Here is a 17,306-nt window from a genome sequence, read left to right as displayed (position 1 = left end):
TTTGAAAATTAATTATTTCAAAGAGGGACTCACAATTCAAAGCCTTCTTTGAACTTTACAGCATCCCATATGTAGAGGTTTTGCTCCGCAAACACTGAAGTATGTGACTAAAGTATGTTTAAAAAAAATGGTTACCTACAGTAAGTAATTCCTTCCACCCAAATTTTGGAACAGCAGTAGCAACAATAACTTACTTGAGATGCCAAAAGATCACCCTGCCTTACTGTGATCCTGCACAACCTCCACCCTTAAAAAAAGATACTTAGCATAATGCAAGAAATTGCTTCCCACCGTGGCTCCTATGTGCTTACATGTCCTTGGTGATCCCAGCTCAGATCTTCTTCCCTGTCCTAATTCAGCTGCAGCTGTGTAAGCTTTTTGGCACTGGTAAAAAATGTGTGAGGAGTTTGGTTTCCTCTTTTTGCACTGTGTGAATCTAAATGCACAGGCTTCCGAATGTTAATTCTGATCCGGGCTCAAGATATATCCTTTCCTGACTTAAGCTCTGCACTTACCTGCCAAAATCCAAAGGTGGGACTCAATAGGTGACAAAGACCCAAAATGAGAGAGAAAAAAAAATGATTCATGCAGGAAACTTAATATGCTGTGAGAGTCATTCCTTTTGTGTAACTAATCATTTCTGTATCCTCAGTGTCACAAAACTGTCTTTTGAATGTAAAAAAAGGTTCACCAGATTTGTGCGGATCATCATTATGTTTCGGTCTAGAGTGGATTTACTGGGCAGGGCACTGGACTGGAAGTCAGGGTTCTAATTTTTAGCTCAGCTGCTGACATGCTATGTGACTTCGGACAAGTCACTTTCCCTCTCTGTGCCTCTATTTCCCTCCCCACCCTTTTTCTGCCTTATCTGTTTAGCCTGTAAGCTCTTTAGGGCAGGGACTGTCTTTTACTACCTGTTTGTACTGCACCTAGCACAGTGGGATGTCAATCTCAGTTGAACCCTGTAGGTACTAACATAATGTAAGGTCGAGTCTGGCTGTATTGTAGCCTGTTACCATAATGGCAGTCAACTTTACCCCCTGGTGACTGGCTGATGCCTCAGGAAGTGTTAATGGCTTTGGATGGGTGAGTGGCTTGGGAGGGTAGCTCGACCCCGATGGAGGAAATGCCATCAAAATGGAGAAGAGTTAAGCCAAAGTTTAATCAATGGCAGCTACAGCCCAGAGCCAAGGGTGCCAGAGCCCTCCCCAAAGTGAGCGATGCCAAGGGCCCCCACTCCCCAAGGCCATGTCCCCGGCCAAGCCAGAAGCCAGGGCTGAAAGCAGCCCCGTGCCCATGTCCCAGGCTCCCCACTAGGGTGGGTGTAGAGACCCAGGCTCCCCACGCGGCTCTCCCCAACACAGCTCAGGCCGGTGGGGGGGAGAGGAGGGGTGGCCTTGGAACTGCAGCCCGGCCATGATAAGAGAACCCGCCATCTGCCTGTGGTGAGGGGGCCTGAGCACCTCCTGGCCTGCGTCCCCACCTCCTCAAAGCGGAATCATATACCCTCCACCTCCCCTCAGCAGGGTGGGGAACCCAGGGGGTGTGGACACAGGCTGGGGGTGCTCTCTCAGAGGGAATGCAATGGGAAACAACCCTCTATTCCCCCCCCCCCCCCATGAGAGCTATCATGGCAGAACAAAGGCAAGGCGATTTGAGTGTGACTCTGGACAGTGAGACACCAAGCCAGAAGGTGCAACAAATTATATGGGGGTGAAGTTCTGATCATTAATATATATATCTATAGTGCAATAAAAGACCCACAGCATGAGGTCTCAGGGTCAAGGCTCCAGTGGAAGCTCAAATGTCTACACAGCTATTTTTAGCCCCACAGGCTGAGCCCCATGAGCCAGAGTCAGCTAACCCGGGCTCTGAGACACAGTGCTGCAGGGCAGACATACCCTAGAGTACCACTTGCTGTTACAATGATGCGGTACCAAATCCTTCTGGAAGTATAGTGCCTCATGTTTGCACCAAGGAAGAGAATGACCTGAACCTTCGTAAACAATAAATAATAAAATGAGTGACACCCCTCAAGGTGAGGTATCGTTGTAAGGCCTGTCTGTGCTGCATGTGCTGGCAAATGGACTGATGTTGCCATAGCAATAAATGAAAAATCTAGAAAAGCCAGCATTGTAAATTAAAGCCAGTTTTTCCAAGCTCTAAAATATCTTCTTGTTTATATGATGCCTATTCACTAGAGTGTCGAGAGCACCTCACAGCCACATTGCAATTCTAAAAGAATTACCAATACAAGGTCAGATCAATTAAAATGCATTTCAGATCAAATCACAGGAGTCGTGCCAAGAGCTCTGCAAAAGGGATTAAGCCCATGCCATTCTGAAGGGCAGAAGGCTGGGCAATCCAACAACGTAGGGTGGTAGAAGCCAAATTACAATGAGTCATCCATTCTGCTTTATGATGGGGTGTACTCACCACTAGTGGGGCCACCTCCTGGCCATCTTCTCACCCTGCAGACCCTTCTCACTCCAGGACCTACAGCCTCCTTTTCGTGACTCAGCCATCTGGCAAGATCACCATACGTGTCCCCTTCCAGGGACGATGTAACTAAGTCTTTCCCCAACAAAGCATCTCAAGCTGTCTACTGTCCTTTGCATCTGTCCGCTGCCATGTCCCCATGACTAGTAGGGAAACCTGGGCCCGCCTTCTACTCCAAATTCCAACTCAGGGGCTCTCCAGTCAGCAGCCAAGGCCTACCCTGCTCTTCCTTGCTGCTATTCCCCTGAGCCTTCTCCTACCTTCCTGGCTTTCCCCCTCTCTAGTTTCACCAGCCTCCCAACTCCCTCCTCTTAGGGAAGGGCTGTGGACTAACCTTTAGCCCCTAACACACCTCCCAGGGAGTAACTACAGCCTCTGCTTTGCCAGCTTCCTGACTTATATAGACCCGTCCAGCTGAGCCTGCTTCCAGTCAATTCCCTGCTCCCTGGCTTCTCCTCCAGGTGCAGCCTAGGGAGTTAATTGGTCTACCTGGCCACCTTAACCATTTCAAACAATGTGTGAGGTGGATACCCCATCACACACTCCTGTATGTCCCCGGGACTGAAAGCTCTGTTCTTGCTGGTGATACACTACATATGGTGTCAAAAGCTAGGTAATAACCTGGTCCCTTTCCCATTGAAGTCAATGGCAAAACGCCCATTGATTTCAATGGGACTGAGTTGCACAGTTAGTTCTTTGACAATTAGGGACACCAATCGTAAACTTTTAAGGTTAAATTCTGCTCTCATTTACTCTGATGTAAACCCAGGGTAAGTCTAGTGATCCTCAACAGAGTTGCTCTGGACTTACACCAGTGTAACTGGGTATATAATTTAACCTTTGGGGGAAAGCCTGGCTTTTCCCAGGCTATGTTGACCTGCCAAGAGTGTCTACAACATGCCAGTTAATGTGGGCAGTGTGTTGCAAGGGGCTACATTCATTTTTTATATCAAATATGCACCTATCGTATTTCTGGACACATTTGCAATAAGTGAAAAAACATTGGGCTAGAACCTCAGCCAGGGGCACATGCACCATGCTTAGTAACCACTGGTAAATCCTTTCTAAAGTTAAATGAAGCAGTGGGCGGTGGAAGTCAAGAATCTGGAAGGAAAGGATATGAGGGGCACTTTGTACAGAGCCTGTATGTGGCTCACCCTGTGCTTCTAAAAGTTCCCCCAACATCTGACCTGTTGGAATGATCGGAGGAAGGGAAATAATAAGTGAACTGATGTAGTCTAAAGTGAGCTGTCTTAAAGACATATGGTGCAATACACACACTTCTATCAGGCAGTTCCCCCTAAAGTATAGTCATAAATCTGTACAAACACATACCTTGTCAAGAGTGATGTCTTACTCTATGCATTTCACAAACAACAGATCCTACAAGTCATATTCTGCATAAAGCAGCTTCTTTCATACATTAGCTAGATAGATAGGATTAGATTAGATGTATCAGGAAAAGTCTTGGCATAAGTTTCTGTCTGTTAATGTACACAGCAACAGAAAAAGAAATGTTTCTGTTGTCTCATAGGCTATTGTTAACAAGAAAATCATGGGCCAGTTCCTCAGCTGGTGTAAATCAACGTAGCTCCATTGGAATCAATGCTGCTAAATTGAATTGCACCAGCTGAGGATGTGGCCCAATACACACACTCACACACACACACACATATTATGCATTCAAGAGGGGGATAATAAAATGTTTATTTGATTGTATTAAAAGTAGAATAATCTCTATAAAGCATATTATTTATTATTTTATTATTATTTTATTCATGCATAACTTAGGTCTCAATTCAGCAAAGTCAAGGAGATTTAAGCACATGTTTAGGTGCGTTAGTGAATATGGATAGGATTACCCACATGCTTAACTTTAAGCATTAATTTGAGTGCTTTGCTGAATGAGGGCCTCAATGCATCGGCATTTTTAATTTGTATCCAGTTATGTGAGCTTTCACATCTGATCTGGAGCCCACCCTGTGACTGGCATTTTTGCCTAAATACGCTGCATATAGCCACAACACAGAACAGTTGTCTGTGGAATTATGTTTCACACATTATGTTAAAAATAAAAGTGTCTGGAAAACAAGGGTTTATAAACTAGAATCAAAATACCTAGAGCCTTGAGATAGAGATAATTGAAAAGTCTTTCTCATGCTGAGAAAAGAACAGATAATTTCATATTTATATTCCATTCTGCATTAGTACTGGTGCTTAGATACGACAGTGATGAGTGGCCTAGAAATGCCGTTAGATGGATAAGATTAGCTGGGCAGTACTGTAAATAGAAAGGTTTCACAAATATGTAAAATATGTTTTACCTGCACTGTGCAAAGAGATGGAAGAAAATCCATCAATTGAGAAGTGCATTTTAATCTCTATCTCCAAAGCTCACCTATCAGTAGTTCCATAGATGGGTGCTGCTTAAACCAGACTTCAGCACAACTAATTTCACTGACTACTTGGTTGTTCATCCAGGCTTGCAAAACATGGGCTGGTGCAATGTTTCCCTTGCTGAATGTGCCAGCTCTGCTTGAAGCGCACTGTCTGGCCATGGATCCAAACTATCACCCAGTCCCCTCACTCTGGGTGAAATTTATGCCTGTGCAGATGGCCAGCCAAGAACTATGCACCACTCAAGTTCCACATGAGGCCTCACAATAGGGCTGGAATAGTGCATTGGCATTTTGCGCCTGGCCCATTGTGGAGAGCTGAATTTCACCTTCTGACAGTGGGGAGATGAAGATCTAGTACAGCAATCCTTAGCATTGCAGCAGAGCTGTGCTGCAGAAGTTACGTGTTTTGGAGTAACCTGAGGTCACTTATTCCTAAACTTGGTGGAAGGATCTAGGAAGAAGAGGGGACAAAGAAGGGGTTACTCAATTTGTACAGTTCTTCGAGATGTGTGTCCCTATGGCTGCGCCACTTCGGGTGTACATGCACCTCTCGAGCCCTTGATCAGAGATTTTCAGGTAGCGTGTCCGTTAGGCCTGCGCATGTGCCCTAGCTCTCCTTGTGCCAGACACTGAGGCTATATAGGCGTGCACGGGCAAACTGCCCTCGGTTCCTTCTTGACCCAGACATCTCCAAGAGAACAGTTTGAAGCAGAGGGGAAGGAGGGCCGGTAGTGGAGCACATGTCCCCTCCAATGGCACTGACACCAGTTAGATATTAATAAGTCTGCTCTACAGCCTTCGCTAAGGGCCATGTGGTTTTTGGCTCATGCAGTAGAGGCTCGTGCATTTAGCTCCAGAAGTCCTAGGTTCAATCTTGCCTGCTGCCGATGAGGTCTGCGGGTGTAATACACACATCTTGAAAAACCATAGTTACTGCACAAAGTGAGAAACTTCTTCTTCACCTTTGAGTGGTGTCCCTTTGGCTGGCTCCACTTCAGGTGTCTTTCAACCAGTATCCCCAGATGGAGGAGGAAGCTTCAGAATAGAGTCCAGCATTGAAGACAGTATTGCAAAACCAAGTGCCGCATTGGATCTGTTGGCATGGATCAGGGTGTAATGTTTCAAAAATATATGCTTTGAAGCCTTCTAAGATCCAGGGTATGGAAACAGGATTCCAAGTAGAGAAGTATGCAGCTTCAGAAAAAACACTGGTAGATGAATGGATTGGTTAAAGTGGAATTCTGATAGAACCTTTGATAAGAATTTAGGGTGGGGGGTGTAAAGAGACCTTGTCCTCGAAGAATACTGTAAAGGGGGATCTGCCATTCGTGCTCCAATCTCCCCAAGCCTATAAGACAAAGTGGTGGCCATCTTCATAGACAAATGGAGCAGAAAGCAAATTGCCATTCAGTCAAATGGAGGTCTTATAAGATAATTGAGTACCAGGTTGAGGTCCCAGGTTGGGGTGGGGTCTCTAATCTGCAGGTAGAAATGCCTCAATCCCTTAATGAATTTAGATGACACTGGGTAAGCAAATATAGAGAATCCTCCTACAAGAGCATGATCTTGTGTCCAAATGGACCTTAATCAATCTACTTGCTAACCCCAATTTCTTCAGATCCAACAGATAATCCAGGATAACTGAAAGCGGCACCAAATCAGGCAGGAAGCAGTGACAACACCACCACCGGAAGAATCTCTTCCATTTCTGCTGGTAAGTTGCGCAGGTTGGCCTTTTTCGATAATTCAGTAACACCTGTTGTACTTCTCTACAGCAGGAGGCTTCTAACCTCATGAACCATTGAGGAGCCATGCCCTGAGGTGGAGAACCACTACTTTGGGATGAAGCACATGACCAACATCCTGTGACAGGAGATGGGAAATAGTCAGGAGCTTGAGCAATGGTTGGACACATAGGTGATGCAGTTAAGGGTACCAAGCTTGACTTTGCCAGGTTAGCACTATAAGAATAACTTTGGCCTTGTCCCATCTGGTCCTGTTCAACACCCTTAGTATGAGGAGCACTGAGGAAATGCACACAACAGGTCCTTCTTCCAGAATAGAAGAAAGGTGTCTCCCAAGGATTGGTGGCTCAGGCCCTCTTGTGAGCAGAAAAGAGGGCACAGATCCACCTCTGGCAGTTCCCTTCTTGGGACTATACTGTGGAGAACTTGGGTGTCTAGCTCCCATTCATAGTCCTGTGAGCAATGCCTGCTGAGGATCTTGGCTCTAGTATTCTGAATACCAGGGAGGTAGGCTACTGAAATTTGGATCTGATGAGCTATTCACCAATTTCATAATTTCATGGCTTCAGCACAAAGGGGGGGGGGAATCTTGCTCCTCCCTGCTTGTTGATATAGAATAGTCAGGATATATTTTCCGTCATGACCCTTACTGATTTGCCCATGATGACGGGCAGTGATCCTCCCCCACACATGCTGGAACTAGGCAAAGCAGGCTCCAAAGTGAGGGGGGAGAGGACCAATGGAGGATTCGAATCCTCGACGAACCCATCAACTGTTGCCTTGAAGATGACTGAGTGGATGTGGAGGGCAGTTGGGTGGCCCTCTTTCTTTGAAATCTATGTCTCTATTTAGCAGGGTTCAGTGGAAACTGAGCAGGATACAATCTCTGGGCTATCTGTGACCTACTAAACCTTTTCTTATGTGTAGGTGTATATATGCCCAGTGACCATAATGTAGCCCCAGAGTCCTTTAGAGCGTGCTAGGACCCACATGTGGTTTCCAGGAAATGTTTTTGGCCATCAAAGGGTAGATCCTCCACTGTGTTCTGTACTTCTCTCAGAAACTCCTACAGTTGGAGCCATGATGCCCTGTGCATTGCTACCAATGTGGAGATGGACCTGGCAGCAGTGTCTGCAGCATCTCAGGATGCTTGAAGAGCCATTCTGGCCAATAATTGGCCTCAGAGATGATGGAGTGGAGTTGCTCCCTATATTCTTGTGCTGGGTGTTCAATAAAAGCTCTGAATTGGTTATAATTTGTAAAATTATATTTGGCCATGACCATCTGATAGTTCACTATCCTAATTACAGGGTTGCTGATGAATCAGCCTTTCATCAAAATCTTTTCTGGTCTTTGTCATACAGGGTAGACTTAGAGAAGTGCTGTCTACCCTGCTCATTTACCACATCCACCATTGGGGAGTTAAGCGAAGGGTGGGAGAACAAAAAGTCAGACTCTTTAGGTGGGAGATAATAATTCTTATCTGACTGTTTATCTGTGGGCAGGATAGTGGAAGGCGTCTCCCACACTGTCTTAGCTGGATCTAGGAGCGCCTCACTGACAGAGGTAAGACCACCCTGGAGGGTGTTGCTGACTGCAAAATATCCAACAGTCTGTACTATGAATTGACCCCTTCAAATGGAATTTTGGAAGCTTTCCCTGATGTTTCCAAAGTCTTCCCTTTCTTAGGGGACATATGCACTAAGGCTGATGGGGTGCTAAATCTCTCTGGAGACAGATGTATGCTGGTGGGGGGAAGGGGGGGGCTCCTGTCTGACTCAGAAGCTGATTTAAGGGAGTGTTTCATCATTAACAGTCTGAATTTAATCTCCCTGTTCTTCCTTGCCTTGGACTTGAGGGCCAGGCAGAACCTGCACTGCTGGGAGACATGGAACTCCCTCAAGCAACAGACACACTTAGAGTGGCCATCGTTCACAGGTATAGCATCTCAGTGCGAGAGGCGGCGTTTCAAGCCTAGAGAACCAGATATGCCCTGCCCAGAAAACAAGTTCCACCAGAGGGAAGCGAAAGAAAATAAACCTCTCAGTATTTAACTATAACTATAACAACAACTGTCTTAGAAAAATAGACTTGCTACGGCACCATCTCAGGTCGAGGCAATTGAGAAGGAGCTCAGGGTGGTTTACTGCACACACCTATTCAGCCTCAGTATCCAGCACAATGAGGCATAGCGTTCATGCGTGGGCCAAACAGACACTAATTAAAATCTCCACTCAAGGGCTTAAGAGGAGCATGCATATCTGACATGGAACACCCTTAGGGACACCACTAGAAGAGAGAGCTTTTCCAGTACCATGGAACCTCCTCTTAGCTACATAGTATCATTATCATCAGCTTCAGAGTCTCAGGCAATCCTTTTAGATAGAAATTAAGCATGTGGAAGAGGTTAGGAATTCAAAATTGCAGTCCACAGAACAAAGCAGCCCTGTTGGGCACAGAGAAGAGTCAGTCTAGAAAGAATTAGCCCTGCCAGAAGTAACTCGCATGATTTTTCTTGCATCGTAGGTTACCAAGGTTTCATTTTATACCATAACAAATTCAACAAGATCACTTCCTTAAGTATGCAATTTAATGGCCCTCTTAGATCATTAAATCTCCATGGAAAATTAATGAAATAAACCATCCAGCTTCATTTTGCAATTACTACTTGTGACCTTATATAATGAAGTCTTCCACAAAAAAAAGTCTTGAATCATACCCATAGAATATATTTGTATCAGTTTTAACTGGCCAGAACTGCAAAAGTAACTAGAAAGGAAGGAGTGTGATAAACTAAAGGGTAATTGAAAAAAAATTGGGAGATAATTTACTGTCCACAATCACAAAGGGCAGGATTTGCATGAAGACAAGCTTGCACTTTCATTCATGGTGCCTCACCTCATTTTGCATCCGTGTATTGTTTGTGTCACTGAGCCAGAGGCTAAATGAAACTGAGGCTGGATCTTAGCTGTTGCTGGAGCAGAAAGGCACTATTGGCATGTGGACACAGAACCAAGGAACCCTGAAATGCTCCTTCTGTAGTTACTATGTGGTAAACATAAGCATAGTTAGATGCAATGGAGGGAATTATAAAAGGACGCTGGGGTGATCTACAAACAATGTACAGTTGTGTATTTAACCAAATTATTTTGCTGTAGTTTTTCCATTATGTTTATATAATTTGGGGGAGCTTTTGTTGTTTAAAGATTTGTAATAGTTGAAAAAATAAACCTTTTGAGGATGAGCGTGGAGTGCGTAACAAAGAGGTTCGTACCCAGTCGAGATTGTGATAGTTTATGTACTAGTTAGATTCTTGGGTTTCATTCTGTTTCATGAATAAGTGATTGCAGTTCTAGGAATTACTTTGGATTTACATTACTCGTGTAATGGAGATTGGAACCTGGCCCAGTTGTGTGTATAGGCCATATCCTGTGATCAGTTTCTGCATAAAACTCACTTCAGCAGGAGTTTGTCATCAGTGGTGGGATATGGCCATGTATCTTCATTGGATAGTCATACTGGCAAAGTCAGCACCATGGAGCCTATCAACATTAATCCACCAAAAACAACATTGTTTCCTTTTCAAAATATGAGCCCATCTTTCCTTGGCCTTTTCACTTCATATAGCAAGAATCCCAGGTTGTACTGCTGTCTGGCCAAGTATACAGGAGTGCTGGAACAATTTTCATAGTGGAGATGCTGAGAGTCATTGAACCAAACTGTAAACCCTGTATATAATGGAAACCACTTCAAGCAAGGGGCTGCAGCTGCACCACCGCCCACCCCCCAGCACCCCTAGTTCCAGCACCTATGCAATTATGTGTTTTTCCATTTTTGCTAAAAGGTATTTGACCTTGCTGACTCTATACTGTCTTTTTTGAGGGTTTTTCATAGCAGGGATAGATTTATTTAATTGATAAATAGGCTTGTGTGTAATGATTCTGTAATCCAAGCTATTCATCTTTGGAATAATTGCTACTCCTATAATTGTTTCAAAAGAATTGTAAAAATAATTTGAATGTATAGCCCCATCCTGCATCCACTGAAATCAGCAGGCGCTGGATCGGGTGGAACACTTTGTAACAGCTCTGCCACTTCTAGATCAATCTCTCTTCTCACAGTCCAGGGCTCTATAGATCTAACTTGCATTGGCTATTTAGAATATTGTCTGCATGAGGCATGGGATACAGTCCCATTTTGCCAGAGCTTTACACCAGAATCCAAGCTGACCTGCTCCACGACCTGGAAAAAGAGCTAACACAGCAATAGAGGAACACAGAAACTGGGCCCCCACATTCCATCTATAGTTTGTGCACCACCAAATATGATTCAATGTGCAATACATAAAAATGAGCTGGACTGTACCATTTCCTTGGGAAAATCAAGGGGAAAGAGGGAAGGAACACCCTGGTTCCCCTTTGTAGAATTTCTTGCAAACTCTGCTATCTGCAGGATAAAGAATCCCACCCAGATATCCAAACCTCCCAGATCCCCTGCAATTTGCTGGAGGCTCTGGACTACCTGTGACTTTTCTCCAGGTCACATTGCCAGAGCTTCCTACCCCTGAAGAAACTCTGCATTTAATGAGGAGGAGGAGTGTATGTTAACTTTCTTGCAAATTCCCTGCTAATTAGTTGGAGGGAGGGAGCAGTAAGACAATGCACAGACTCAGGAGACATGGAGACTCAGGTGCCATAGAGACAACTGAACCCACCTCCCATGTGGAGATGGATCTGGCCCAATAAACCGTAAATCACCTTGGGTAGGAGTCTTCCCATTGGGTGAAATCCTGGCTCCACTGAAGTCAGTGTGTTTTAAATAATATTTAACAAAACTAAACTTGGATTCAGGAGAACTGAGTTCAATTCCCAGCATAGCCACACATTTCCTGTATGACCAGGGGAAGGACATGCATGATTAGATTTTTAAGATGTATTTAAGTACCTAATGCTATATAATTGTGCCTTGCACTCCTTACATTGTATTGCAGCATAGAGAAAATCATGGAAATAATAAGAAGCAATCGATAACAATAGATGTATCTTTTATTCACAGATAAAAGCTGAAGCAAGCTGTTATAATACACATTTGTACAAAGGATTTGAAAAAACCCATAAAAAGCAAGATGATCAGAAAATATGATTCATTATGAAATGTGATATTACATACACTATTAAACCTTTTCAAAAGTATTCGCTTGGCAACAAATTTATCAATAGTTTCCACGCTTAGGTGGTCTCCTTCAAAAAAGCACAAATCTCATGCAGCATGTATAAACTTGATCCTGAGGGTTTGCCTTCCTTAGAAAAACTGTAAAAAGATATACTATTTGTCTTAAAGTTCATAATGCAAAAACCTTTATTTATAGTCAAAACTATATAAAAATATGGACCTAACTTAAAATTTACAAAAACTAACTTTTTTTTTTTGCTTGTTTGTTTTATGGTTTTGGTAATAAACATAATTCTCAGTTCCTGTAGTCAGAGAAAAACAAACCACAATGCCCTTCTAGACTTCCTCGAGTTCGGTTAACAACTCTAAAAAGATCGGATCCATGAAAACAGAGGTTAGTAACCAAGGAAGTAGTTAAGCAGTTATATATATATTTATATATAAATGGAACACAAACATTTATTTTGACCTGAAAAAGGAATAATACAAAAACAGAACATAAAACAATCATCTTGAAATTCCATAATACACTTCTTCAATAGATAACTGTTCATAAAAATATCTTGAATCCTAACCAAGAAAACAATTATAATACAATTTTAGTTCTGCTACATAAAACAGCTTTTCTATTAAACAAGAAGGCAAGTTCAGGTATGAAAACATAATTTACTTATTGCTTGTGCTACAATGTTGGTTTTTTTACATATAGTCATAAATACACTATACAGTATAAAATATTTCATAGGAATACATTTTGTGGTCTGCTTAGGTTTGCTGGCTTTAATTCTAGCACCAAATACAAAATGAAAATCAAATGAATTTTAAAGGCACTTTCATTGTTTTCTGTTTGTTTTTTAAAGTCTTGGTTTGTACTAGATTTTTCTGCTTTTCTCGGTTAGAAACAATGCTTATTTCTATTTTTATCCTTGTACAGTTCAGGTCACGTAGAGGCACCATAATGATTTATAAACATTCCAATTCCTCATCTGTATCTGTCTCTACAACATTCATTGTGGCTTTAAGTCTTCACATTTCCACTTTCACTTCCTAATCCTTTTTCTTCTTCGTTTTGGACAGTTTGGCTCCACTTCCTAAAGTCCCTTGAAAAACCACCTTCAAACTTCCACTTCTCGAACTCCATCTTGCACATCGGATATCATCCCAATATCAAAACAGGTCACTATCATGACATGTGACTTGCACAGATTAACACACTGCTCTAGTTCCTCTGTCACTTGTTCCAGTGCCTCCAGATACTCCTGAGACTCCTTATCAAGGTGAGGGTCCACCTCAACTGTTTGCGAAAAACCAAAATGTTTATATGAGAAACTGTGTACAATAAAAAATTATTTCAGATGCAGAATTTACCATCTTCAGTCAACAGTTATTGGTATCATCACATAAGAAACAAAGTCCTAGGGTAAAATCCTGTCCCCATTCAGCTCAAGTGAGTTTTGCCATTAGCTTCACTTGAGTCAGACTTCCAGCCCGAGGCTCCAATCTAGCAAATCTAGCAAAGAATGTAAGCATATGTTTAAGTGCTTTGCTGGAATAAGGCTCTGATTTCAACACCTCAGTTTCCCATCTGCAAAATGAGGGTAATAATACTTATTCCTGGTATAAAATACCTCTGTGGCTATAAAGCACTATATAAAGTATTTATTATTAATTATTATTATTATTTCAGTCTTCATATAGTTTTGCTAGTTTCTGAATTCTACTTACAGTACCCCAGTATTGCAAAGCAATCCCATACCATACCAAACTTCATTGCTGTGCAAAGTTCTTTAAGGCCCCAATTCAGCTAGCAATTTAAGCACATGCTTAAAGTTAAATAAGTTAAAGTTACTCGTTACTTAAACTTAAGCATGTGCAAAAGTTTCTTGCTGAATCTGGACTTCACAGTGACTTTGGCGAAATACTTACACTCTTCTTTCCACTTATTTGGATCCATCATCAATCTGCACTTTGTCTCTTCCAACTCTTCCTTCAGACATTCATGTTTTGCCTTCACTTCTCTAATCTGCTGATGGCGCCTTTCTAAAATCTTCAGCTTGGTATTGAAATACATCAGACCCTTTAAAGGCACAGAAAGACCACTTCATGAATCTGTCTGGCCTGGCCTGGCCTTTGTCAGCACCACCCAAATCCTACCCACCTCATTACATTGTAACATTTAACAGTGTTTTTTTTCTCTTCACTTGAAATGTGCATGAATGGATTCTAATCTACAGAAACAGCATGCCACAATCAGTTAAGCATTTATTGCACTTTTCTAAATTAACATACATCTCTAATATACTCTGAAATTGCTACTGTTTGTAGAGAAATTATTTTCTCTACTACTGCAAATAATAAACACAGTCTAATCATGTTAAATGAAACTCTGAACTCTTTAAGAACATTAAGACATAAGAATTTGTAGTTATATAAAAGCATTCTTACCTTTTCAACATCCTGGAAAGGCTATTTTGGAAAAAATGGGGGAAAAAAAGGCATCAGAAGAATACAGAACTCTGGTCTCCAAAATAGAATTAACTGAATTGTTTTCCAATTACAAGTAAATTAAACTCTCAATATCCCTGATTTAATAGAATTCTAACCAGGATACTTTATGTCATTTACATAAAGAGTTAATGACCCTGTAGTAGAGAGAGGCTGTAAAGTTTCATCAGGCAGGCTAAGATTATAAAGTCTTCTCATAACGTATTCATTGGTGTTCTCCGTTCATGCCATCAGTCATGTTGAACACAATTAATTGTAGACAGTAATTATTTTCATTTTCTACGTTAAGGGCACCCCAACATATGAATTGTAAAATTAATAATTATAGTGCTTTAATTGCAATCAATTTCCTGAATGCCAAACTAGCATTCAAGCAGTGATTCTGCCTGTATATTGTAATTTAAGTTGTCTGGAGTTGTTGTAAAATATGTACTGACCTCAGTTTCCTCTTGTCTGTGTCGCTGTAATCGTTCCACATCATCAATCTCATAAACTTTAATTTCAAATGGCTCTTTTAAAGTGCCTGGCAAAGGTGGTAGATCAACCCACTGGCCAGTGACACTGGGCTTTCTTCCTAGGGATGTAGCATCAGGCAATGGAGCAGGAATCAGTCTACGACGCTGGAGACCTTAAATAAATTTTTTTTAAAGTATTTTGCATCACATGGGACATTATGCATCCAAAACCTAGGAGTACTAGTGTATTGCAAAATATGACAAAACAAAGAAAATATATAGGTTTTCAGGATACTTTGGGGGAAATGCTTTTTTTTAATCCTTTTCTTTTAATAATGTAAGGCAGTTAGGCCAGATCTTTGAAGTTATTAGGGACCTAACTGCAATCTGAAATCAATGGGAGTTAGGCTTCTAAATAGCTTTAAGGATCTGGGCCTTACTGTTTTGATGGGCTTTGGCACGGTCCTTGTTTGTTTAGTGGTGGTAAACAGCAGTAGTAGTTCTCCCAAGGGCCATCTAAGCATCAGTTCCTTATGCCAGCCTTCCTAAATTTTGTCTGCCCACTTTCATGAGTGAGTACCTTTCTTTTTTGTGAGCAAGTATGATCTCATTCATTTCTTCACTCTGGCAAAAGTAGTCAACTAGGTAATGTGACGAGGCTGATAACGTTTGATGATTCTGACAGGCTATTTGTTCTATGCCTAGGTTAATTCTAAGCAAGACTTGTTCAGATGAGGTTCTCCACTTCATTCTACAGAACCACCCTCACTCCACCCCATTGCATAACCAACCCCCCTTTTTCTTCTACCGTAACAACAGCCTGTTGGCCAACTGGACTGGCACATGGCCTCCTCTAAACTCAGCATCCAAGCTGCAAAATGATGTGGGATTATTTCAGTGGAAGTTGAAGGCTTCTGGCACTTAGGGCAGCAACTAGCTATGCTACAACCGTAATTCTCCTCTTTCGTGTCCAAGCACATCACTTCCACAATGCAACAGAGCTGCAAAGGCCAGGGAACCAGGAAATTCACTTGCTACTTAACAAGGGTCTCCCAGATTTAAGAACAACACTGTTACCCAGTAAGAAGATATATATATGCATACAGATAAGTTGGAAGTTACCATGCAAACTATGAGAGGCTAATTAGTTAAGATGAGCTATTATCCGCAGGAGAAAAAAACTTTTGTAGTGATAATCAAGATGGCCCATTTAGACAGTTGACAAGAAGGTGTGAGGATACTTAATTGGTTAGTCTCTAAGGTGCCACTAGTACTCCTTTTCTTTTTGCAAATACAGACTAACACGGCTGCTACTCTGAAACCTGTCATTAGGGAATCTAAGATTCCCCCCAATCTCAGAATCCTCCCACCTTCTTGTCAGCTGTCTAAATGGACCATCTTGATTATCACTACAAAAGTTTTTTTCTCCTGCTGATAATAGCTCATCTTAACTAATTAGCCTCTCACAGTTTATATGGCAACTTCCAACTTATCTGTATATCTTCTTACTATATGTTCCATTCTATGCATCCGATAAAGTGGGCTGTAGCCCACGAAAGCTTATGGTCTAAGGTGCCACAAGTCCTCCTGTTCTTTTTACTGTTACCAAGATGCATCAGGGCAAAAGTTTCACAAGGCAGAGACTGTCTTGTACCCATAAAAAAATGGGCATCCAGACATGTGCTGGTATTTGCCCATACAAAGCTGAGTGCATTGATGCAGACATTTTTTTCAGTCATGTGTCACCCTCTACTTTTTGAGAGACTAGTTCTTAATGATGCATCTGTAATTAACCAACAAGTGTACAAGCCATGTTCAGGCAAAACCGAAGCCAGTGGCACTGATCCCCAGATCACTGGAGCCAATGACACAAAAACAAGTTGAAGTGTAAGAGTGATATTACTGCTTGTGCTCTTTGTCGCTTTGTGATGGGGAGTGTGAGCAGCTTCATGCTTGCTGATTCAGAGCTCAGTGGGAGAAATGTACATTCCCTCTAGTGACTCCCTTTTAATGGAGATTCAGAGGAACACTGCACTCCTTGAAAGGAGTTGCTTCCAAAATTTTCCCATTGCAGGACGGAATCTTTGAGGGAGAAGTGAAGTAAAATTATCCTCAGTGTCTGGAGTCTCATGGGAGAAAACCAGAGGTATGGCATCTTATAATTATTGCCTCTCTTCTTCTGACTGCAGCTGAGTGCATCAAGAGGGCAACATTTCACTGCTGCTTAGAAGAGTATGACTGAGGCCATCTCCAAACCTGGGTCTCCTACATGGGAGTCAAGTGCCATGAGATCAGGTCAGTTACTTTATAAACTTTACGAATGGTCAATAAAGAGATGAAAGCTCACCAGGCCTCATTGAAAGTGAGATATTTGCTGTATGTGCTTAAGGAGTTACCTGGTATAAATATTCTTAATAAATGAATCCTTGCAAATATGGGACCTCCAGGCAGCTGGGCCACATCAATTTAGTCTATTTTGGGTATGTAATCAACAGGGTACCCTTTCCACAACCTCAAGTTATTCAATCTGA

At 42.2% G+C, this 17,306-nt stretch overlaps 1 protein-coding gene across 1 annotated transcript in view; it reads right to left on the bottom strand.

Annotated features, from left to right (window-relative positions):
- Positions 1-12,930: 12,930 nt before the first annotated feature.
- KIF26A (kinesin family member 26A) overlaps positions 12,931-17,306 on the bottom strand; it is a 134,830-nt gene continuing 130,454 nt past the window's right edge. Inside the window, exons 13-16 of the mRNA XM_077820533.1 lie at positions 14,758-14,948; positions 14,261-14,281; positions 13,742-13,892; positions 12,931-13,109 (exon numbers count right to left, since the gene is read on the bottom strand). Coding sequence (XP_077676659.1) covers positions 12,931-13,109; positions 13,742-13,892; positions 14,261-14,281; positions 14,758-14,948 — 542 coding nt within the window. The remainder of the gene's footprint in view (positions 13,110-13,741; positions 13,893-14,260; positions 14,282-14,757; positions 14,949-17,306) is intronic.

Source organism: Eretmochelys imbricata, chromosome 6 (assembly GCF_965152235.1).
Source record: "Eretmochelys imbricata isolate rEreImb1 chromosome 6, rEreImb1.hap1, whole genome shotgun sequence".
Lineage (NCBI taxonomy): Eukaryota > Metazoa > Chordata > Testudines > Cheloniidae > Eretmochelys > Eretmochelys imbricata.
Note: the sequence above shows the minus strand (reverse complement) of the source record. Positions and strands in the feature narration are given on the sequence as shown.